At 44.2% G+C, this 25,068-nt stretch overlaps 1 protein-coding gene across 1 annotated transcript in view; it reads left to right on the top strand.

Moving 5' to 3' along the window:
- Positions 1-24,200, top strand: part of LOC122796770 (CMRF35-like molecule 9) — a 456,752-nt gene extending 432,552 nt beyond the window's left edge. The window contains exons 8-9 of the mRNA XM_044065499.1: positions 23,115-23,228; positions 24,163-24,200. Of these exons, the coding sequence (XP_043921434.1) occupies positions 23,115-23,228; positions 24,163-24,200 (152 nt within the window). The remainder of the gene's footprint in view (positions 1-23,114; positions 23,229-24,162) is intronic.
- Positions 24,201-25,068: the final 868 nt, after the last annotated feature.

A 25,068-nucleotide genomic window follows, 5' to 3' on the forward strand; every position in this document is an offset into this window, starting at 1 on the left:
CATATGATGAAACTGTGCCACCTCCTGCAATCTGTAACATCAGTGCAGGTACAGGTTAACATGTTGCTGATGCACAGGGTGACTACATAGACGTGTAGTAATAGTATCATGTTGTTAACAGTGCTGTGTGCTGAAATAATTGTTGGTATATCACAGCATGCCTGATGCAGTAAGGGTATGATTGTCATGTACTGTTGTCTACACCCATGGTAAGTACCATAGTGTATCATCCGCACATGTTGGCATACTGGTGGTAAGGATGTCAACAGAAGGCTACATACATAGGTAGCACGGGGGATAAGGTAATGAAAGTATTAATACGCAATGATGGACATGTAAACTGCAAGTGGCATGTTGCCCACACTGGACTCTGCAATGCGGATGTTTGAGGATGTTGATATGTGTGCATTACTACACGACTGGTACAGGACACACAGGAGCACCCTAGCACTGCAAGCTCACATCTCATACCATGCTAGACAGTCCCAACACACAAAACTAACTGTCACAGGAGGGAGAGTCCCCATACATGTCAGAGATACTGTGGTGGCAGGCCAGGTAGCATACATCCTACTAAGTATGGAACCACTGAGTGAAGGCTCAGTGTCTGTTATTTGACATGTGTATTACTGCAGGTATGAGCACATGGGTTTCCATCCAGTTATTGTACATCCTGACGGTACATGGTCTGTACATTTGTGTGTGCTCAGACTGGACCCTAGCCATCTGACCTGTGTATTTCCATGTACATGTGCATAGTGCCTGTATATTTGCAGTGTTACCTACTGGAAGTGGTATAGCTTGTTTGTTGTACAATGGACTACATGCAGCCCTGCTTACTGTAGCTTTGTTTGCATGCATGTTTGCTTGCAATTACCCTGGAATACTGATCCCACCTGCAACGCATAGTTACAGAGCTTCTGTGGACTCCTAGTGACATCTGCATAGCTTACTATATGTATGTCCATGTCTCACTTGACAGAACGTCATTGTTTGTCCTGTTCACATGTACGTTGCCTGTGACACATTGCATATGACTTACCTGGCATTTGTCCACATGAGCAGTCATATATGCCACTGCTAACTAATCACAGGCACTACACCCTCACATACTCATCTTCTGTTGAACCACCTGCTTCGCTAGGGACGGCTTGCACCTGTCACCCCTGGGCTTTTGTATATTGGCAAAGGCTGTTGCTACCCCCATAGTGCCTTTGTTAGGCAAGGCTCAAATGACAAACCCACCTTCATAGGTATCACAAGGGATAAGAAACTAAGAGTAATGCTACTCAACGCCAGAAGTCTAAACCTCAAGATGCATGCACTCGAAACTCTCCTTAGCATGGAGAACATCGATATCTGTGCAGTAACAGATACCTGGTTCAGGGCTACTGAGAGCACCCCAGCACTACCAGGTTATAGCTCATACCATGCTTTTCAGCCCCAAAACTTGGACCGAACCACAAAAGGAGGGGGAGTATTGATATTCATCAAAGATATCCACACCTCCAGGTTGGTGGCAAAGCACCAAGCATCAGAGACTATCCATGTGCAACTAACAATGGGTAAAACTGCCTTCCAGGTTATAGCCTTCTACAGACCACCCTCCCAAACCCAAGAACCGCACTCAGCCTTCCTGAGAACAGTGGAAAATATGAAGGTCTCTCCAAACACCATTATATTGGGCAACTTCAACTACCCAAACATAGACTGGGAGCATGGCTCTAGCTCCAACACCCTAGCCCAAAGATTCCTAGAATATATGAACTCAAATACTATGGAACAACTTGTTACCACTCCCACAAGAAGGGAAAACATACTGGACCTGATCATCACCAACATGGAGACTCTATGCTCCAGACCAGAAGTGTATCCCTCACTGGTAAGATCAGACCATAACCTAATCTCACTGGATATTCACATCCTGACCCCACCCCCTGCCCAGAAAACCACTGTGAACAACTTCTCTAAAGCAAATTCACACTCCTCAGAACTGAGGTGGAAACCTTCAAAGCCCCTGGGCCTGTGTAAAATATGGACCAGACCGCAGATACCTCTATAAACGCATTCTATGGACACCTTCAGGAAAGCATGGATCATGCGATCCCAAATAAAACCAAGACCCATTCCTCCAAAGACAGACATCCTGTCTGGTGGACCCCAGCCATAAACAAACTATACAATAGAAGGAGGAAGCTACTAAATGATATAGCAAAATCCCAAAAAGGGAAGGCATCACTAATCAGTATTAGCAAAAAACTACGGGCACTCATAAGATTGTCTAAGGCCAGCTTTGAGAGAAAATTGCACAGGACACTAAGCATCATCACAAGGCTTTCTTTAGTTATGTTAGGAACCTGGGTGGTAATTCCCAGATATGCTCAGAGGTAGTCCAAAATGTCAATAGAAACACCAAACCCACAGACATTGCCAACATCCTAGCTGACAGGTTCAGCGCAAACTTCTCCCCCCCCTCCACACCGAAAGGACAAATATTTATCCCAGCAGAGTGCTGCCCCCCTGACATCTCAGATGCTCAGGTAAGAGCCGCCCTCTCCAAAGCAATAAACACTGCATCAATGGGACCAGACAGTGACCCGGGCTGTGTCCTACATGAACTCCAAGAAGAGCTACACCCAAACATAAAACTACTGTTCAATCCCAGCCTTATTACAGGATATGTGGCCAAAGAGTGGCGTACAGCAACAGTGGTCCCTCTACAGAAAGGTGGTGCCTCAATGGATCCTGGACACTATTGCCCCATAAGCCTGACTAGCTTGGTCTGCAAAGCTATGGAAAGGATCATCATGGACCTCATAAATAAAGATATTGGGGACCTACAGACACTGGATCATACCCAGTTTGGTTTTGTTAAGGGCAGATCCTGCCTCTCAAACCTGGTTGATTTCCTTGAAACAGTCACCAAGGCCATTGACGAGGGGAAGGTGGTCCACACAGCCTACCTGGACCTCGCAAAAGCCTTCGATACAATACCCCACTCGGGCATTCTAGAGAAGCTCACCAGCTTACATATAAACCCCTATGTCACTAGATGGATTGCACACTGGCTCAAGGACAGAACCCACATGGTTGGAATTGCTGGAGCCATGCCAGACTCCAAACCAGTTACAAGTGGTGTCCCACAAGGCTCAGTCCTGGGACCTCTCTTGTTCGGTATATATTTATCGGAGGTACAGGCCAACATGGAAGGACTGTGGCTGACTAAATTCGCAGATGACTGCAAACTAACCACCATAATCGACTCTCCAGCCAACACAAGCTTCCTCCAAAAGGGCCTCATAGAAACAGACATCTTGTGCCAGAGCCATAGCCTCAAGCTGAATGTCAAAAAGTGTATAGTCATCCCCTTTGGCAAAAACAAAGTGCCCACAAAGTACCACATAGGTGGTAATCCATTAAGTACAGAAGAAGTAATTAGGGACCTGGGGACCCAAGTTGATAGCAATCTCTCATTTGACAACCACGTGGCCAAAGTGGTTAGAAAAACATTTTATATAGCCGACCTCATCATGAAGGGATTCACATCTAGATCAGGGGAGGACATCATGCCTCTTTACTCATCCCTCATCAGGCCCATAATTGAGTACAATGTCCCTGTTGGGATGTACCTTACCAGACACCTGCAGCAACTGGAAAGACCCCAAAAGTACCTCACCAAGAGGACCAAAGTGCTCAAACAGATGCCATATGCTGACTGGTTAAAGAAACTCCAGCTCTACTCAGTGGCATACCGCCTGTTCAGAGGCGATCTGTGCCTGATGTATAAAGCCATGTCAAACCCGGAATTAATGGGCATGCTGCACCTCAGAATATCCAAATCCCATCGAGCTACATGCTTGAGAGACCTGAACCTCAGCACTGAAATAAATAGGACATGCTGGAGGGACAGATTCATAACCCAGAGGCTCCCTTCACTCTGGAATAAAATCCCAGTCCAGGTTAGGCAGAGTCCCTCATTGGCTCTCTTCAAGAGGAATCTTGATGAGTGGATGGGACATCGTAGGTTTACCCTGGGTATCACTTCTGTGTCACTGTTAGACAGAGGCACAGTATACTAACCTCGAAAAAGGCATAGCAAGATAAATTTACAATGGATGGTGACAGCCAAACACATTCTGGCTAGGTTTATAAATGCCCTAGGGCAGATAGCCTAGTATAAACCTATGAACCTATGAACCTATGTACCTTGTTCCCCATTGGCCCTATGTGCTGTTAATCACCATGGCAATCACAATACTATGGTAGCATGTGCAAAGGTCAGTTGTCAGTCACCTCTATGGTACAGTTGTGGAATATGTGAGTCATGTGGCAATGTCACAGCTGCCACATGTACACAGTCAACACCCTCCCCTACACATGGATGTACAACACATGTATGAGATGGAACCACATAGCCAAACTGGGGACTAAGCACTCTGAACCCAGTACTGGCATAACCTGTCAGGTGGCATGAAATACTACAGTGACTACAATACCAGTCTGATGTAGACCTACACTGACAGCAATAAAAGCACGTGAACACACTGGGCCATTCATGGAGCCTAAGAATAGCATCCTGCCTGAGCAGCAAACACCTCTGCAGCTGACATACAGGCATACGTTATGCCAGAACACATCACGCATAACACATAGCACACAAATCCTGTGTGCCAAACAGTCACAGCCTGTACGGTTAGACAACACTCCTGCTACAGTTGTGTTAGGTACCTTTATTGTCCGGTACAGTGAGGTCACGCTCACCAGGCTGGACAAGGTAAAGGTCACAGTGATATGCCCGTGGGGCACTATGGTCCACCACATAACACAAACATACAGGTCAGTCAGAGGCATGGACACATATGACTCAGTCATTGTCCATGCCACTATGGCTGACCTGTGATGTACCTCCCTGGACTACATGATAGGGAACATGGAAGGGCTCTCTAAGCATGTGGCACAGGCTGGTATGACCCTAACCTTGGTTGGCATCATACCCTAACCAGGAATGCTGACGTATTACTGAATGCTGATGAATTACTGTAGCTACAACACCCTAGCTGAAAGGTTCCTAGCATTTAGTCACTGCATTGCTATGGAACAACTTGTTACCACTCCCACAACAGGTGAAAACATGCAGCACCTGTTCATCAACAACATGTAGACTATATGCCCCAGACCAGATGTGTATCCCTCGCTGCTAGGTTGATACCATCTACATATCACACTGTATATACACATACCACATGCAGCACCCGCACAGAAGACCACAGTCATAATGTTATCCAGTGCAAATACCATGTATTCACATGTGGCAGGCATCAGACATGGTAACTATTGAAGGTCACAGTTACATATGTGTATTTGGCACACACATACATCATCTATGTCCATTGCCATTACTGTTTTAATCGATGTCATGCATTATTGTGAACAACAACCCACACACATGGGCATTCTGTGTGACAAAAACACACATGGCATGTCTGGAATCCAATGCCATAACTAACTGTGCTATGACAGTAGTGATTCACGCAGTAGCAGAGCGTGCTATTTGCATTACTGGGAGATTTGCCCTCTTCTGCTGTACTTGTAGGGTGCTGACATCATCTCTGTGTAGAGATTGGAATATGCAGCAGCTGGTGTGTTGTACTGGTTGGCAAAAGGGTCAGTTCTCTCACACATGTAATTGCACACACACTATTTTTACCTTCTCCCACACACACTTGCAGGATTCAAAACCCTACCTATGTTTTGACATTCAAGACAGACACATTAGCGGAGCACGCTATTTGCATTACCGGGTGTTTTTCTTCTCCTGCTGTACTTATAGGGTGCTGACATCATCAGTGTTTAGAAAGGGGAATGTGCATCCTGTAGTGTGTTCTCCTAGTTGCCAAAAGGGACATTTCTCTCATACAGACTTGCACACACACTATCTCCCTCCACACACACTGAGCATTTGCAGGATTCAAACCCCTACCTAATTATGTTATGACACTTGAGACGGACATGTTAGCAGAGTGCGCTATTCGCATTTCTGGGAGGTTTCTCTTCTGCTGTACTTATACGGTGCTAACATCATCAGTGTTTAGAAAGGGGAATGTGCATCCTGTAGTGTGTTCTCCTAGTTGCCAAAAGGGATAGTTCTTTCATACAGACTTGAAAACACACTAACCCCCTCCACACACACTGAGTATTTGCAAGATTCAAACCCCTACCTAACTATGTTATGACACTTGAGACGGACGCATTAGCGGAGTATGCTACTCGCATTACTGGGAGGTTTTCCTTCTCCTGCTGTACTTATAGGGTGCTGACATCATCAGTGTTTAGAAAGGGGAATGTGCATCCTGTAGTGTGTTTTCCCAGTTGCCAAAAGGGACATTTCCCTCACACAGACTTTCACACACACCAACCCCACTCACCCACACACATTGACCATTTGCAGGATTCAAACCCCTACCTAACTATATTGTGACACTTGATGGAGACACATTAGTAGAGCGCACTATCTGAATTACTGGGCCTGTGTTCTGCACCTGCAGTATTTATAGGGTGCTGACATCATTATTTCTACAGAGGTATGTACATCTAGTACTACCTGTCAGGTGGGGGATAGCATATATATGCATTTTCAGCCACCTACGTCAGGGTCAGATATGCACATCGCACTGGCAGGTTATGTTTTATACCATGCTTCGTGACCACAGGACCTGTAACACACAACACAACCAGTCCTGACCACCCCTCCCACATCCAGGACACACACCTTGCTTCCCTGGGAACAGTGCCAAGATATGCAGGTGTTCACATACACCATTCCAGTTGTTAATGTCAGGTAGAGGCATATTGTGTGTGGGAACCACTCAGGCCTCTACAGCATTACCCTACAGCCACTACAATTTGTGAGTCCATGTGCTATGGCAGAACCACTCACCACAGCCACAAGGGGGAATACATATTGCACCTGACCATCTACAACATGGGTACTCACTGTTCCACACCAGAGGTAGACCACCATTGTTGATATCTGACTATACCCACCTTTCCCTGGCCATCCATATCCCATCCCCACCCCCAGGCAAGGTTGTCACTGCAAACAAACTGTATTTATAAAAAGCAGACTTTACACTTGTGAAGACTGGGGTTGAAACCTCAAAGGACGCATGCTGGGAGAGTATACAGGCTACTCTGCATAATCCTTGACAATTGCATTCTATGAGCATGTGAAAGGTTTGCATTGATCATGCTATCCCAAATATACCCATGACTGCTCCACAACAGGACACCTGTCAGATGTACACCAGCCATATATGAGCTGTCCAACAGACAGAGTGAGCTAATACATTGCAGAGCAGTAGCCCACAGCGGGAAGACATCTCTGAACAGTACCGGCACAACACTTCAATCCCTCATAATCATCACGACACAGTGTTGACAGTGAAATTATCCAGACAATGCAGATAAGGCTCCCCTCAGTCTGTTATTGACGCCCACTTACTGTTAGAGGTCCTCAGCAACCCTCTTCCAGCACACACCAACAACATGGCTGTGGCTTAACAAATTCAAACCCTGGGATCTGACAGAGGCACAGCACACTAGCCTCGCACGGTGCCTTATGTGACCTACTTTACAGTGGCACAGTAGCCTGCTGTACTGGGGAGGCAGATGCCAAGCACACTCTGGCTAAGCTGTCATTCCCTAGGGCAAACAGCCTAGTGTTGACCTCTACACCCATATGTTTAATTGTCAGATGCACATTATTTGTTGCTGATACACTGTTTGCAGGTCTTTATTGCCATAGCATTCCCTGTTTGTATGAACAACTTGTGTATCTGTGGAAGATGTTTGCATATGGGAGGGATCCACCATATCACGTATGTCTCTGTAGTCATTTAACTGTGTGCACTGGGCAGATTGCTGTAATGTGGTTGGTTCATGGAATAACACATACAAATACCAGATATGTGTGGCCAACTGCTAAACTGAGATTTGACCTAAAGTGTGTGAGCATGCCCAGTTCAGCCTTCCCATGGCATGTTGTCTGACATATGTCTCATTTATCAAAGTGTGCGAGCATGCCCAGTGTGAGCTTTCCATATGTTGAACTCTGCAGCCCACCACATTTGTGGATGAGTGTGAACTTCAACAAATATCTCCCGTTTATGGTTGTGTGTTGTGTGTCATGTTGTGTAGTTACTGTCCAACTACTTTGTGTATGAACACAACAGGGATTATACTGTGCCTGCAGGGTTTGCATGGGATACTTTGCATACAGTTGTCAACATCCTTTCATACTGACCTAGCACTGTAGTACCGTATAGTGTACTGGTTCAGTACTTTCACTGTGGTGGACAGTATCCTGGGCTTTAGTCCTATCACTGCTTTGCAGTTCCATAGTGAGCACAACAGCCTGGTTAGGGGCCAGTTGTGCACATCTGACCATGTTGCATTATGTTCAGATATGAACTACTTAAACCAGGCTTGTCCAACATTGGTAGTGTATTCCACAACATAGGTGTACATTTGCAAACACTAGCGATGTGCCTTAGGCCATTTCTAATGCTAGTCAGAGAGTGTGTTTGTCCTTCGACACACATTGTAAGTGGAGTTTGCCATGACATATGTCATGGTTAGTATACTGTGCCTCTGTCTACCTGTGACATAACAGTGATACCATCTCCCATCCACTCATCAAGATTCCTCTTGAGGAGAATTGATGAGTGACTCTGTGGATAACTTGTACTGGGAGTTTACTCATGAGTGGGGGTGGCTTCTGTGTTATGGATCATGCAGTACAGCTTGTCCTATGTATGTCAGTGCTGGGGTTCAGGTCTCTCATGTGCATAGCTCACTGCCATTCAGATTGTACAAGGTGCAGCATGTTTATTGATTCCAACTTGGACATGGCTTTATACATCAGGCACAGCTTGCCTCTGGGTGGGCAGTATGGCAGTGTGTGTAGCTGCAGTTTGTTTAATCAGGCAACACATGGCATCTGTTCAAGCTCTTTGATACTCCTGGTGAGGTACTCTTGGGACTTTACAGTTGATGGAGTTGTCTGCTGAGGTACATCCCACAGGGGCTATTGTAGTCAATTGTAACACTGATGAAGGATGACTGCAGAGCCACAATGACCTCCCCTTATCTAGATCTGACAACCTTCATGATTAGGTGGGTATATGGTATGTTTCTGTAAACAGTACAGCCACATGTTTGTCCAATGCAGGATATCTATCACCTTGTGTCCCCAGGTCTCTCATTACATGTTAAGTAAGTAATGGGTTAACACCTATGTGGTAATTGGTGGGCACTTACTGTATATCCACAGGGGTTGACTATACACTTTTCTGCAATTAGCTTGCTGACATGGCTATGGCACCAGTTGTCTGTTTCTATGTGGCCCTTTTGTGGGATGCTTGTGTCAGCTGGAGGGTCAGATATGGTGGGCAGTTTGTAGTCCTCTGCAAACATGCTCAGACACAGTCCTTCCATGTTGGCCTGTACCTATGGGACATATATACCAAACGAGGGAGGTCCCAGGACCAAGCCTTGTGGGATGCCAGTTATATCTGGTTTGTAGTCTGACATGGCTGCAGCATGTCTGACCATGTCAGTTCTGTCCTTGTTCTGGTTTGCAACCCCTCTACTGACATAGGGGTTTATATTTAAGCTGGTGAACATATCTATAATGAACACATAGGGTATTGTATGGAAGCCTTTGCAAGGTCCAGCTATGCTGTGTAGACCACATTGCCCTCATCAATGACCTTAATGACTGTTTCAAATGAGTCAAACATGTTTAGGGGCAGGATCTGCACTTAAGAAAGCCACACTGGGTAGGGTCCGGTGTCAGTAGGTCCCCAATATCTTTATGTCGGCGGTACATGTTGATCCTTTCCATAGCTGTGCAGACCAAGCTTCTCAGGATTCTGGAGTGGTAGTTTTCAGTATCCATTCAGGCAACACCTTTCTTGAGAACGACCACTGTTGTTGTACACTGCTCTTTGGGTGCATATCCTGTGGTAAGGCTGACATTGAGCAGTAGTGTGATTTGGCATTCCATTCTTCTTGGAGTCCATGTTGGACTCAGCCCAGGACACCATCTCATACCATTGCTGCTGTGTGTTTTGCTTTGTAGATGCTGGCTGTTACCTCAGCATCTGCAATGTCAGGGGGCCAGCAGTCTGCTGGGATAGATATTTTGCATTCTGGGGGTTGCACTGCACCTGTCAGGATGTATGTTGGCAATATGTGTGTGTGTTTGGTATGTTGTTTGTAATATTTGTGTGATTCAGAGCATATCTGTCAATTCCCAACAGGGTTCTTACCATCAGTTGAGGAAGCCTTGGGATTATCCTTAGTGTCCTGTACAATTTGTATCTTCATAGGTTCATAGGTTCATACTAGGCTATCCACCCTAGGGCATTTGTAAGCCTAGCCAGAGTGTGTGTGGCTTTCGCCACCCCTTGCTATGTGAATATTATGGCCATTTATGATTTGCTTTGCTGTGCCTCTGTCTGGACATGACACAGTGAAGACCCCCAGTGTAAATCTACGATCATCCATTCACTTGGCAAGATTCCTGTTGAAGAGTGTCAGTGAGGGGCTCTGCCTAACATGGAGTGGGATTCTGTTCCAGGGTGTGGGGAGCCTCTGGGTTATGTATCTGTCCCTCCATCACATCATATTTCATTATGTGTTGAGGTTGACATCTCTCAATCTCACAGCTCCGATGGCTTTGAGTTTTCTGGGGTGGAGCATGTCCATTACTCCTGTGTTGGACATGGCCTTGTACAACAGACATACAATGCCTCTGTGTAGGCAGTATGTGACTGCATTCAGCTGGGGTGTCTACAGCCAGGCAGCATATGACATATATTTGAGACCCTTTATCCTCTTGGTGAGGTACCTTTGAGGTCTTTCTAACTGCTGCAGGTGTCAGGTAAGGTACATCCCAAATGAGGCATTGTACTAGATTATGGGTTTGATAAGAGAACAGTATAGGGGCACAATGACCTCTGTTGACATAGATGTGAATCCTTTCATGATACGGTGTGCAATATAGACAGTCTTCCTAGCCACATTGGCAATGTGAGTGTCACATAACAGGTTACTGTCCACTTGTGTCCCTAGGTCCCTGATTACTCCTTCCATATATAATGGTTTACCACCTATGTGGTAATTTTTGAGTACCTTGTTTGGTATTTGATGGGACATTCATACTGTCCAGTGTCTTCAGGACGGCTGGGTGGGGTTCCTGTGTGTGAGAGTGTGGTCTGTAGTATGCTACAGACTGTACAGCAGTCTTGCCTACGCTTAGTTACACATGGGTGGATTCTAATGCCTTGTGCATTGTCAGTTACCTGGACGTATGGGTGTCTGTGCTGAATATGGATACTCACCCTCCTTTTATGTTTTGTTCCAGGTTTGGGGGCCATAACGCATGATATGTGGTCTAACCTGGTAGTGCTGGTGTGCTGTCAGGAGGCTTGCAGCAGGTTTCTGTCACTGCACAGACATCAATGTTCTCCATACTGGGGAGGGCCTCGGGAGCATGCATATTGAGGTTTACACATCTGGCATTGGTCAGCATTACCCTTATGTTTCTTTCCACTTATGTTTTCTAGGGTGGTGGGTTAGTCTTTTCAGTCTTGCCTACGAAAGGCTCTATGGAGGTGGCAAAAGCCTTATCCAATATACAGACGCCCAGGGGTAACAGGTGCAAGCCATTCCTGGAACAGCTGCATGGCTTGTCAAGCATGACATCCCAAGCAGACAGACATTGGATCCCCTTGGAATGACACCAGTAATTGTGCCACTTGTTATAACTGATCATTCTGTGTTTGTACTGTGGCATCATTCTTGGTGTGACTAGGATGCTGCAAATGGTCAGTGTCATTCCGGCCTGGACTACATAATCGGAGAGCTCATCTATGTCTCTTTTCATGTAGTCCGGGGAGGTACATCTCAGGTCATTCACACCAGCATGGACTATGACTGCATCATATTTCTACTTGCTTTGGGGTGACCTGCATACTTGTGTTATGTGGTGTATTGTAGCAGCCTACAGGCAGCTTACTGTACCCTTTCCCTTGTTCAGTCTGGTGTGTGGGACAGCAGCATGTCTCACTATGGAGTCACCTATTACAACTGTATCAGGCATGTTGTTTCTCCTTCTGGCCTGTGACTGTTTGGCACACCAGCTTTGTGTACTATGTGTTGCATGAGCTATGTTTGGAGGTTGTTTGATTGGGTGTCTGCTTTCGAGGCCTCTGTTGGTGTGGTGTGTTTGTAATTTGGGTCTCCTGGAATGTTTTTCTGTGTTTATGTCTTTGGTTTGCAGTTGTTATAGGTCTATGTGGGACTGGGTTTGTGGTATGTGTGGTTACCTTCTCCTCCTGACTAGTTTTGGGAGTACTGAGTTGAGGGAGCTCAGCCTCCAGTTTGGATAAATGGTTGCATCTCTTACATATATTTGTATTTCTTGGGGGGGAGTTGAGGGTTGTCTGTGTACTTGGGGCAGGTGTAACATTGCCTCAAGATTCACAGATTTAACTTGTTGTAGCTGGCCTTAGTGGATTGTATGTGTGGACATATTTTATTGCCATACTACTGATCAGTGATTACTTCCTTTTTATGTTTGCTCTATCATGTAGTAGCTTCCTCATTCTCTTGCATGGTTTGGTAATGGCTGGAGTCCACCATGCCAGATGCCTGCATGTATGGCATTGTGTCTTGTTTTAATTTAGGATTGCATAATCCAAGCATTCCTGGCAGTGTTCATGGAATGTCTGTATAGCAGGTTCTGAGGTGTGGCCCATATTTTGCACCTGCACAGGGCCTTTAATGGATTCCACATCAGTTTGGAGGAGTGCAACTTTTGCTTTACACATGTTTTTCACTGTGGTTTTCTGGCCAGAGACTGTGGTCAGGATGTGTATATCCAGTGTGATTACTCTAGGGTCTGGTCTTACCAGTGAGAAATACACTTCTCATCTTGCCATCCAGTACCCATGTTGCTGATTATCACATCCAGTATGCTTACCCATCTTGTGGGAGTGGTACGTTGTTCCTGGGCATTTTGGTTTATGGATTCTATGAACTTTTGTCCTACAGTGTTGGAGCTAGTATAATGCTCCCAGTCTATGTCTGGGTATTTTCAGTCACCCAATATAATGTGGTTTGGAGGACATGATATATTCATGTATTCCAACATAGGCCAGGTGCAGTTCCTGGTGTTGTGACAGTAGTCTGTAGCAGGCTATAAACTGGGAGGCAGTTTTAGCCACTGTTACTTGACCATGGCTAGTCCATGCTGCTTTTTGTTGTGGTACCAACATGGGGGTGCAGTTATCCTTGACAATTATTGCTAGTCACCCTACTTTTGTAGCTTGTTCCATGTTTTGAGGCTGTACAGCACAGTATGAGGTGTAACCTGGTAGTGTTAGGGTGCTGTTGTGAGCCTTGACCCAGTTTTCTGTTACAGCACAGATATCAACATTCTCCATACTGGGTGAGTTTAGACTGCATGCATCTTGCTGTTTAGACTTCTGGCATTGAGTAGCATTACATCTAGGTTCCTATCCCTTCTGATACCTATGGAGGTAGGTGTGTGTTTTGAGCCTTACCTATTCAGGGCACATTGTGGGTAACAACAGCCTTTGCCAGTATCCATACAGCCTGCACTGATAGGTGCAATCCAGTCCTAGCAGGTGGAGCATCATGTCATGCTCAGTATGTCATCCCAGGCTGGCACACATTGGATCTCCTTTGACTAACTGCAATACTTCAGCCAATTATTGCAATTGATCATCTCATTGTCATATTGTGGCATGATGCTTGGTGAGGGTAGGATGTTAGTCACAGTCCTCAGGTGTGCATGTAGTACATGGTGTTACATTACTTAACACATGGCATTCATGCCTCAGGTGGTGCTGCAGGGCTGCCTCTGTTGGATGCACATATTACACTCCCTGTACATGTTTGTGAGCAGGTCATGTAATTTTAGGCATCCCTGTTATTATTTGAGTGAGTCAGAGGGGGTATCATTCCCAGGGTTCCTACTGAGCCAGTGTATGTGCTATGCATTGCCTCTTTGCCAAGGTCAGGGCATACTGGGAATGCCTCCTTCTGCCTATTGGGTCAGGCTCAGGTTGTTCCTCCTCCGAGTCATGTTCTGCCTGTGATGGCCTTGGCAATGGTGGGGGGCTGATTGACCCAGCTCTATGCTGGTCTTGCTGCAGCTGTTTTCGCAAGATCATATTATGTAGCATAGCACATACAATGACAATTTGGGTACATGTAGTTGGTGTGTACTTCAAGGCTCCACCAGATGTGTCCAGACACCGGAACCATGACTTGAGCAGCCCAAACACACGCTCTATTACATTATGTGTTTGTGCGTGTGCCTCATTATGGCACTCCTCTTCAGGTGTGTGTGCATTTCTGATGGGTGTCATCAGCCACGGCTCCAGTGCATAACCTGCATCCCCCACTAGGTGTCCATGTGGGATGTCCCCATTGGCAAATGTCTGGTACAGCTGCGTCAAATGCCAGATGTTGGAATCATGGTAGCTCCCAGGGCAGCCAGCATACACATTCATTATTATGCCCTGGGCATCACACACGACCTGGCAGTTGATGGAGGGGAAGCTCTTGCGGTTAATGTAGGCCCTACCTCGCTCACCAGCTGGTGCTTTGATGCATATGTGCGTGCAGTCTATTGCACCCACTTCCTCAGGGTATTCTGCTATTTGCTGGAAGAGACGCATATTGTTGGCCAATACCTCACGGGCATTGGGGAAATATACATGATCACCGACATGTGCTGACATGGCATCCAGGAACTGGTGCAGTACCCTGGAGGCTGATGCCTGTGATATCCCCATCATATCACCAGTTGGTCTTTGGAAGGTACCTGTTGCTAGTATTCTTAGGCCAACACATACCTTGGTTTCCACTGGGATGGGTTCCCCTCTGTTGGTTCTGTGTGTGAGGCGTGGCCTGCACAGCTCAACTATTTGCTGCAGGAGGTCTCTGTCCACTCTATAGCGCTCTACTATCTCTAGCTCATGTAACCCATGGTAGGTGACCCTGGGCCTGTACACTCTTTTCCGTCTCCTCACTGTGGGTTGTCTGGCACCATCTGCATTGTCACCACCCTCAGCAAGTCACCTATGTCTCATTATGACAGCTATGGCAGCCCCTAACATTTCTGCTCTGAGTTCAGCTTTTTCAGTTTTCACTTCTAATAGCTTACTCCTGACTTGCAGTGTCTCTTGAGAGAAACATCCTGCACTGCTGTTTGCAGAGTTTTAAGTGCTGGACTGGGCTACTATTCTGCCTGTGTAATTGCCTGCTTCTAATTGTTTTCACCTGCTAGCTCCAGCAGTATTCCCTGCTAGCTTCCTACAAATTCTGTTGCTTCCTTTTTCCTTTCTGTTTCCTCAGGAGGGAGCAGCGTGCATACCAGCAGAAACACGCTCACAGTGGCTTACACACGCGCACACATGCTTACATAGTTCAGAATCTGCTTATTCAGGTTAAAACGCGCGCACACCAGCGCAAGCAGTGTTACAAGTCTGCCAACAGGCTCCCACATGCTCAGTCTGCCCTACACGCGCGCACACCAGCACAAACAGTGTTGAACATCTACCAACACGCTCCCACATGCTCAGTCTGCCTTACACACACGCATACTGTCCTATTCATGCTTCATGGTGCGCACACGTGCGCATGCACGCCCAGCAAGAAACTTTGGTGTAGGTAACAGTGTACACCTTCCATTTCCTGACTTTCCCATGCTTATGTTGTGGCACTCCTCTTTCCATGATATGTGTCTGACATCTGTCATGTAACACTGACCTCCAATGAACTGCATTTCTTTCTGCCATTCCCCCCTATGATGTCACCTATCTCCTACTCTGGTCCTCCCCCTTATGTAACTCTTACACTACTCAGAATGTGCTCATTTGCTATGTGACAGTGGAATTCAGTATCCTAACACTCATTTGCATCAGATTGCCTACTAATGCTTAGTTACATGTCTTAGACTCAGCTTCCCCCCTTAGCAACCACTAAACGGTGGCCATGTTGTTTTGGTCTGCTGGTCCCTGCATTGTAAATCCATGTATTGCATAAAACCCACATTTGTGGGTTTATAACCTTCATTTTTATATTTTATACAGCGCAGCCCATTTGCGCGGGGCTGCGCTGCGTTTAAACACCGGCGATCGCCGAAAAAAAAAATTATTTATTTCTCAGATTTGCATCAGGGTACCTTGCCAATGGCCACATATTTGGCCATCGGCATGCTGCCTGACACATATGCACCCTTTATTTGGAGCTGACATGGCTCCATTGTGTTTTTTGCAGAAACGTACTCAGTTGTCAACTGAGTACATTTCTGCAGCTAAAGCGGCTCTTACACGGGCTGCTTTGGGGTTCCTGGATTGCTAATCTACCTCATTTGCATGCTATTCGGCTGCAAGGGAGGTGATTAGCATATCCACGCCCACTCCGTGTAAGACACGTTTTAGCTGGTCTCTTACACAGACTTTAGGGCTGTTCCTGGATCGCGAAGGCTGCATGGAGTCTTACACTACTCTTAGACTCCGTGCAAGCATTCGTGAATCCTGCCCTACATTTCCCAACACGAATGAGAGATGTAATCATTTTTTTATCATTTTTAGCTATTGAATATGCATAATTGTCACACACTGTCTAATCCCATCTACTAAAATGGTTGTTCTACAACAGATAACAATAGTTCTCAGTGGATACCCTGAAGCATGAACTGCTTAACTTACCTACCAGGACATTATGTGACCATGTTGGCTTGTACCTTGTAGCTATGGTATTTATGGAGTATATTTGAAACTCTAGTATAAGATTTCAGTGCCACTCTGCACAGGTGTTATGGGTAAGAGCTCCTTCATGCTTGATGAATAAATATGTCATACTTTCATTTTGCTACCACTACTTCCACTATTAGTGGATGAAACTGAATGTACCAAGGATTAGAATTACCAAACTGTATTTGCCAAAAAAAACAAACAAAACAATGTTTTAACTTTTTTTCGAAAAAAGGTACAAGCCTGCCTGAAATCCACACACACCCCTAATTTATGTATGCCAACTCCATGATCATACCAACTCAAACAAGGGGTAAATCCCCAAAAAAGGACGTGACTGCCAGCAGAACTCACTGATAGTGATTTCTTATGGAGGAGCTCCATTTTCTGGTGTGTCTAACCTCAGTCAACTGAAGCTCTAGAGTTGAATCTTCTTCTACCTGTAGGCTACCCTTTTATTTTTGCTTGCATTAAAAGAAAACTGTGGCTTGGATCAGTATTTTATGACAACATTTTCTGTACTCCATACCAGTGACTACTGAAACATTGCCATCATCTATTCCCATGAATGAATCGGGAACACAGCCATATTATGGTTGTCATTGATGAAGCTATCAAAGGGGTTTAGACTTTTAAACCACATCATTCACCATGCTTGTAAGGACCCAAGATTTATGCATGCAATGGGGCACTGTATGGCCTTTACAGCCTGTTCCATGAGTAGCATTAATGCAAATGCCCAACCACCACTTGTAGACAGATATCTCCAGTGAGGATCATGGGTAGCACACATCTCATCATTCCTTTTCATCCAAATGGGGTCCTCCATTGTCGGGCTGCTTATCACTTCCAGGTCATCTGGGTCACACTACAGCTTTCATTTCTCCATGCCAAGGACCTGGCTGAAATCTTGGAAAGGGGTAAAATAGAAATCCTTTGGTGGCTCAGATCATTTTTGTTTCTGAGTAATTTATTGTCTTATATTTGACTAGAAAATTCTACATCTGAATTCAAGCTATGCCACCTGCCTGCCTCTGACGTATCAGGTACATGCATATTTGTATACAATAACAAATGCTGAAGATAACTGTTCACTAAATAGCATAATTCAATCTATCATTCCAGATATGCCAAGTTACTGAAACAATTTGCTTTAGATAATTCCCATATCTGACTGGCAACTTATCGGCATTCACTCTTTAGTTTTTAGATTTATCTATACGATAGTTGCCAGTTATAAGTTTGCATATTAAATTTCCTCTGTAAACAGGAAGACTATTCCTTAACTTGGAAACAGTTTCGTAATTATACATCTAGGCCCTGAGCATTACAGGTGTTACTTGCATTCTGCCCAAGTTATCATTTAAAGATATGAATAAATAAAAAGTTCCTTTAATATCTGGAACTAAAGAATACAGCTTCTATGGGACCTGACAATATCCCTGGCTGTGTTCTACATGAACTACAAAGTGAACTGGCATCTCACCTGTGTGCCCTGTTCAATCACAGCCTCACCTCAGGCTATGTCCCTACCGAATGATGCACTGGTACAGTCATCCCTCTTCACAAAGGAGGAGTGACTACAGACCCTGGGAACTATAGCCCGGCGAGTCTGATATGCAAAGCTATGGAATGCATCATCATAGATCTAATAAGCAAGGATATAGGGAATCTCCAAACTCTTGATCCCACACATTTTGGTTTTCTGAAGGGTAGATCATGCCTGCTCAACCTGGTCAACTTCTTTGAGTCAGTCACCAAAGCTGTGGATGAAGGCAAGGTGGTTCATACAGCCTACATTGACCTGCCCAAGGTGTTTGATACCATTCCCCACTCAGAAATCATAGAAAAACTCACCAAGCTAGGGATCAACCCTGTATCACTAGGTGGGTTGCAAACTGGCTCACAGATAAAACCCACAGTGTGAAAGTAGCTGACTTCAAGTCAGACTGCTGACTAGTCATGAGTGGAGTCCACAGGTTTCAGTCCTGGGTCCTCTCCTGTTTGGTATCTAATTCTCTGAAGTCCAGGCCATCTTGAAGGGACTCTGGCTGACAAAGTTTGCAGACGATTGCAAGGTGGGAGCTATTATTAACTCCCCAAGTGATGTTGACATCCTACAGAATGGCCTCACTGAGAACAACTGGTGTCAGTACCATGGCCCTAAGCTCAATGCCAAAAAAATGTGTCATCATCCCCCTTGGGAAAAACCCATTCCCATGAATTACCATATTGATGGTAGTCCACTGAATGCAGAAGGCATTATAAGAGATCTGGGAACACAGGTTGACAGCAACCTTTCTTTTGATCACCACATTGCCACTGTGGTCAGAAAGTCCTTCTATGTGGCACATCTCATTACTAAGGGTTTTGCATCTAGGAAGAAAGAGGTCATTGTCTCCCTCTACTCTTCCCTCATTAGGCCAATCATCGAATACAATGTTCTATTTGGCATGTACCTCACTAGATACCTGCAACAACTGGAGAGACCGCAAAAGTAGCTCACAAAGAGGATCCTAGGCCTTAAACAATTATCCTATATGGACAGACTCAAAAAACTCCAACTATTGTCTGTCTCATATCACCTACTTAGAGTTGATCTCTGCTTGACTTACAAAGCTGTGTCTGACCAGCTCTGTTAGAAATGCTACATCTAAAGAAATCCCAATCTCTCTGCACTACATGCTCCAGAAATCTCAACCTCATTACCACAATCAACAGAACGTACTGGAGGGACAGGTTCATAACCCAGAGACTGCCCATGCTATGGAAGAGAGTTCCCATACATGTCAAGCAGAGCACCTCACTGACCCTCTTCAAGAGGAATCTTGATGAATAGATGGGAAATAGAAAATTCACGCCGGGGATAACTCCAGTGGCTCTACTCGACAGAGGCACTGGGAACTAAGGTCAGGTGGCACGATGCCAGTGTTATCCTATGGCTAGGCTAGTAAAGGCCCTGGGGCCATTAGCCTAGTACACACCTATGAACCTATGACCCCAGCTACCATGCATGGGGCACTTAAAAATCAGTAACGTCTACTCATAGAGTACATGGGGCTGTTCAATAAATTTGCATATAGCCTTAGACTCTGGTAAACTCACAGCTATATATGAAGTTGTAGGGTAAATTCTTGGTCCATATTTTTATTCTTGTTGCACAAAAGTTAACATTTCAGTTTGTCAATTGTATGCTTATAGGTGAAATAACATACTTAGGCTTACAGACAGAACTCACACGGAAAGAATAGCAGGCTCCAGGTCCGACTCTAAACCAGTCACAAGTGGTGTCCCACAAGGCTCGATCCTGGGACACCTACTGTTCGGCATATACTTCTCAGAAGTACAGACAAACACAGGAGGACTATGGTTAACCAAGTTCGCCGATGACTGCAAACTGGGAGCCATAATTGACTCCCCCCCTGCACTGACATCCTCCAAAAGGACCTTACTGAGACGGACACCTGGTGTCAAAGTCATGGCCTCAAGCTAAATGCCAAAAAATGCATAGTCATCTCATTTGGGAAAAACAAAACACCCATGAATTATCACATAGGTGACAGCCCCCTTAATACAGAAGAGGTAATAAAAGATCTGGGACCCAGGTAGATAGTAATCTCTCCTTTGACAATCATATTGCCAAGGTTGTTAGGAAATCCTTCTATGTAGCCCATCTAATTACTAAAGGGTTTACATCAAGAAATAAAGAGGTTATAGTGCTCCTCTACTCATCACTCATTAGACCCATCATAGAGTACAATGCCCCATTTGGGATGTACATCACAAGACACTTCCAACAGCTAGAAAGACCACAAAAGTACCTCACCAAGAGGATTACTGGCCTCAAACATATGTTCTATGCAGCTCGACTGAAAAAACTCCGGCTGTACTCAGTGGCATACCATTTACTCAGAGGAGATCTCTGCCTGACTTACAAAGCCATGTCCAATTCAGAATTGATAGACATGCTCCACCTAAAGAAATCCAAGTCACTGCAAGCGACGTGCTCTAGTGAGCCTCACCACAACAATAAATAGAACATGCTGCAGGGATAGATTCCTGTCAAAGAGACTTCCCATGCTTTGGAACAAAATTCCTAACTACATTAGCACGAAAATGGAGCAGGATACAGGAATAAATAAAATTTATAAAGCGCTTTCGTCAAATATTAGGATTGACTTCTTGAAGTCAATACTAATATTTGAATGAAGCGCTTTATAAATTTTATTTATTCCTGTATACTGCTCCATTTTCATGCTTTTTGTTACTTGATGTTTTTCTACAAATTCCTAACTACATTAAGCAGAGCCCCTCACTAACACTCTTCAAGAGAAACCTTGACGAGTGGATGGGTAACACAAAATACACCCCTGGGATCACTCCATTGGTTCTGCTTGACAGAGGCTCCGTTAATTAATCAATGGGATGGCGAAAGCCGACACACTCTGGCTAGGCTTATAAATGCCCTCAGGCAGATAGCCTAGTACCTATCTATGAACCTAATAATATATGGTAATGTGATTATCTGTATGATTATATCTTTTGTTTTCTATGTAGCATTACTTATTCTGTTATCTTCTCTGTCCTATGATTTATAACTGTGTTTGAATTGTATAAAGTATCTAAAAAAAATCACTAATGCTTTTTCACAAGATGAACTGTATGTTCCAAAAGCATGACCACAGCTGTCAAGCAGATGCAATGGGCGACGGTGTCACACAGGCAATGCAGGCTTTCTAAAAATATCAAAGAACTCATGTAAGGTTGTGGTCATCTTACAAGGTCACATTCACATCTATTTGTAGACATGCAGCCATGCAAGTGACCGTGTTAATGGGGGAAGATGAAGGTTGCCAGAGTAGCACATGACATAAATAAATGAGGAGGAGTGAACAGCTAATGCTGACAGAATCCATATCCAGACATAATATTTCAAAATCCATACACATTTCATATTGGTGTAAATGTCATGATTTATTTCCTTAAATTTTTAGCAAGTTGATAGCAAAGAAATGCAAATATGCAAATTATTTTAGTAATATATCAAGTTGATAAAATATGTATATCCATATGAATTTTGGAGAAAGAGTTGTAGGTAATTTCATTGTACTTTTAGTTAAGGGGGTCTTAATTAAGCACTATTTGAGTTATTTTATGTCTGTTTGATGACAATTTTGCATGTGTGTGTGTGTGTGTGTGTGTGTGTGTGTGTGTGTGTGTGTGTGTGTGTGTGTTTGTGTGTCTAACTGTGCTAACTGTGTGAGGGCACATAACAGTCCTGATAAAGTAATTTAACAAAAGTGCTCAATTAACAGATCAGCTCTTAAATATGATTTCCAAGATGCTTGAATAAGGAAAATTAGTTATTAACATGATATCTTTCTAATGTCTCAAACTAGGAATATATCCAGATATTCTCTGGCTCATTTGTATGTACCTATAATAATATGTTATTGATTTACAAACAGTATATAAAAAATATCTAAACCTACATGACACTACTCAAGTTTGCGGTACTAAACAAAATCAGGTAATGCATCTGAAGAGTTTCTTTTTAATTCCTAGTTGTAACTTCTAATATGAAACTGAATCTAACTAGTGGTGGTACAGAAAGTAGGATAAGAGCTCTGGTCTGCGACCAGAAAAGGTTTGGACTGAATTACGCTGACCTTAGCAATATGCAGTACAACTCAGAGGAAATTATGTAAGCATATTATGGTCTCTGAGCCCCTGCTAAAGTTTTTTTGTTTTTTCTTTAGATCCCCTCAAACCTCATCCTACTGCCCCAGCCCCCATCTCTCCACTTCCACATCAGGTCTACCAGCAATCCTCTTACCCACCCAAACTGCTCTAGTAATACTGGCACAGGTCGAGGATCCCAAGTGCATCCTGGGGGCTCAGCTTGTCTGAGCTTCTGTTCGGGGGTTCTTTTTATATGCCCTATCCACTCCCATACCACCTCATGCTCGATAACTGCATCCAAGGATAGCTCCCCTTTTTGGACCATGAGGGAGCATCATCAAAGTGCACCCTCTCAATCAGGATAGGAATACCCATCCTTCCCTGCTGCTATGTCAGTTACTCGAGTTACAAATCAAACCCAGGTCACCTGGGCTGTAGTCAGAGCTTTATCCCTTTATGACACCAGAGAGGCTACAACTAAAATGTTTTAATCAAATGCACTTTTTCATGTTGAACAGTTTATTTTCCCCTTTTGCATCCACTTTTCCCTAACCAGTATATTTTCTTTTTTAACAGAAAATCCTGTTATTAAGATTGCAGTATCTACCATTGCTCTGGTACTTGTCCTTTTGTTAATTATTGGTATGTACTATGCAAAAATGAAGAATAAAAAGGCAGTAAGCAGCACAGGTAAGTCATGTTGTTTCAGTATCCTAACACTCATTTGCATCAGATTGCTTACTAATGCTTAGTTACATGTCTTAGACTCAGCTTCCCCCCTTAGCAACCACTAAACGGTGGCCATGTTGTTTTGGTCTGCTGGTCCCTGCATTGTAAATCCATGTATTGCATAAAACCCACATTTGTGGGTTTATAACCTTCATTTTTATATTTTATACAGCGCAGCCCATTTGTGTGGGGCTGCGCTGTGTTTAAACACCGGTGATCGCAGAAAAAAAAATATTTATTTCTTAGATTTGCATCGGGGTACCTTGCCAATGGCCACATATTTGGCCATTGGCATGCTGCCTGACACATATGAACCCTTTATTTGGAGCTGACATGGCTCTGTTGTGTTTTTTGCAGAAACGTACTCAGTTGTCAACCGAGTACATTTCTGCAGCTAAAACGGCTCTTACACGGGCTGCTTTGGGCTTCCTGGATCGCTAATCTACAACATTTGCATGCTATTCGGCTGCAAGGGAGGTGATTAGCATATCCACACTCACTCCATGTAAGAGACGTTTTAGCTGGTCTCTTACACAGACTTTAGGGCTGTTCCTGGATCGCGAAGGCTGCATGGAGTCTTACACTACTCTTAGACTCCGTGCAAGCCGTCGTGAATCCTGCCCTACATCTCCCAACACGAATGAGAGATGTAATCATTTTTTTATCATTTTTGGCTATTGAATATGCATAATTGTCACACACTGTCTAATCCCATCTACTAAAATGGTTGTTCTACAACAAATAACAGTAGTTCTCAGTGGATACCCTGAAGCATGAACTGCTTAACTTACCTACCAGGACATTATGTGACCATGTTGGCTTGTACCTTGTAGCTATGGTACTTACGGAGTATATTTGAAACTCTAGTATAAGATTTCATTGCCACTCTGTACAGGTGTTATGGGTAAGAGCTCCTTCTTGATTGATGAATAAATATGTCATACTTTCATTTTGCTACCACTACTTCCACTATTAGTAGATGAAACTGAATGTACCAAGGATTAGAATTACCAAACTGTATTTGCCAAAAAAAAAAAAAAAAAAAAAAAAAAAATAGTCACAAAACAATGTTTTAACTTTTTTTCGCAAAAGGTACAAGCCTGCCTGCAATCCACACACACCCCTAATTTATGTATGCCAACTCCATGATCATACCTACTCAAACAAGGGGTAAATCCCCGAAAAAGGATGTCACTGCCAGCAGCTCACTGATAGTGATTTCTTATGGAGGAGCTCCATTTTCTGGTGTGTCTAACCTCAGTCAACTGAAGCTCTAGAGTTGAATCTTCTTGTACCTGTAGGCTACCCTTTTATTTTTGCTTGCATTAAAAGAAAACTGTGGCTTGGATCAGTATTTTATGACAACATTTTCTGTACTCCATACCAGTGACTACTGAAACATTGTCATCATCTATTCCCATGAATGAGTCAGAAACACAGCCATATTATGGTTGTCATTGATGAAGCTATCAAAGGGGTTTAGACTTTTAAACCACATCATTCACCATGCTTGTAAGGACCCAAGATTTATGCATGCAATGGGGCACTGTATGGCCTTTAAAGCCTGTTCCATGAGTAGCATTAATGCAAATGCCCAACCACCACTTGTAGACAGATATCTCCAGTGAGGATCATGGGTAGCACACATCTCATTATTCCTTTTTCATCCAAATGGGGTCCTCCATTGTCGGGCTGATTATCACTTCTAGGTCATCTGGGTCACACGACAGCTTTCATTTCTCCATGCCAAGGACCTGGCTGAAATCTTGGAAAGGGGTAAAATAGAAATCCTTTGGTGGCT

This window comes from Protopterus annectens, chromosome 3.part0, assembly GCF_019279795.1.
Source record: "Protopterus annectens isolate FY-2018-M chromosome 3.part0, PAN1.0, whole genome shotgun sequence".
Lineage (NCBI taxonomy): Eukaryota > Metazoa > Chordata > Ceratodontiformes > Protopteridae > Protopterus > Protopterus annectens.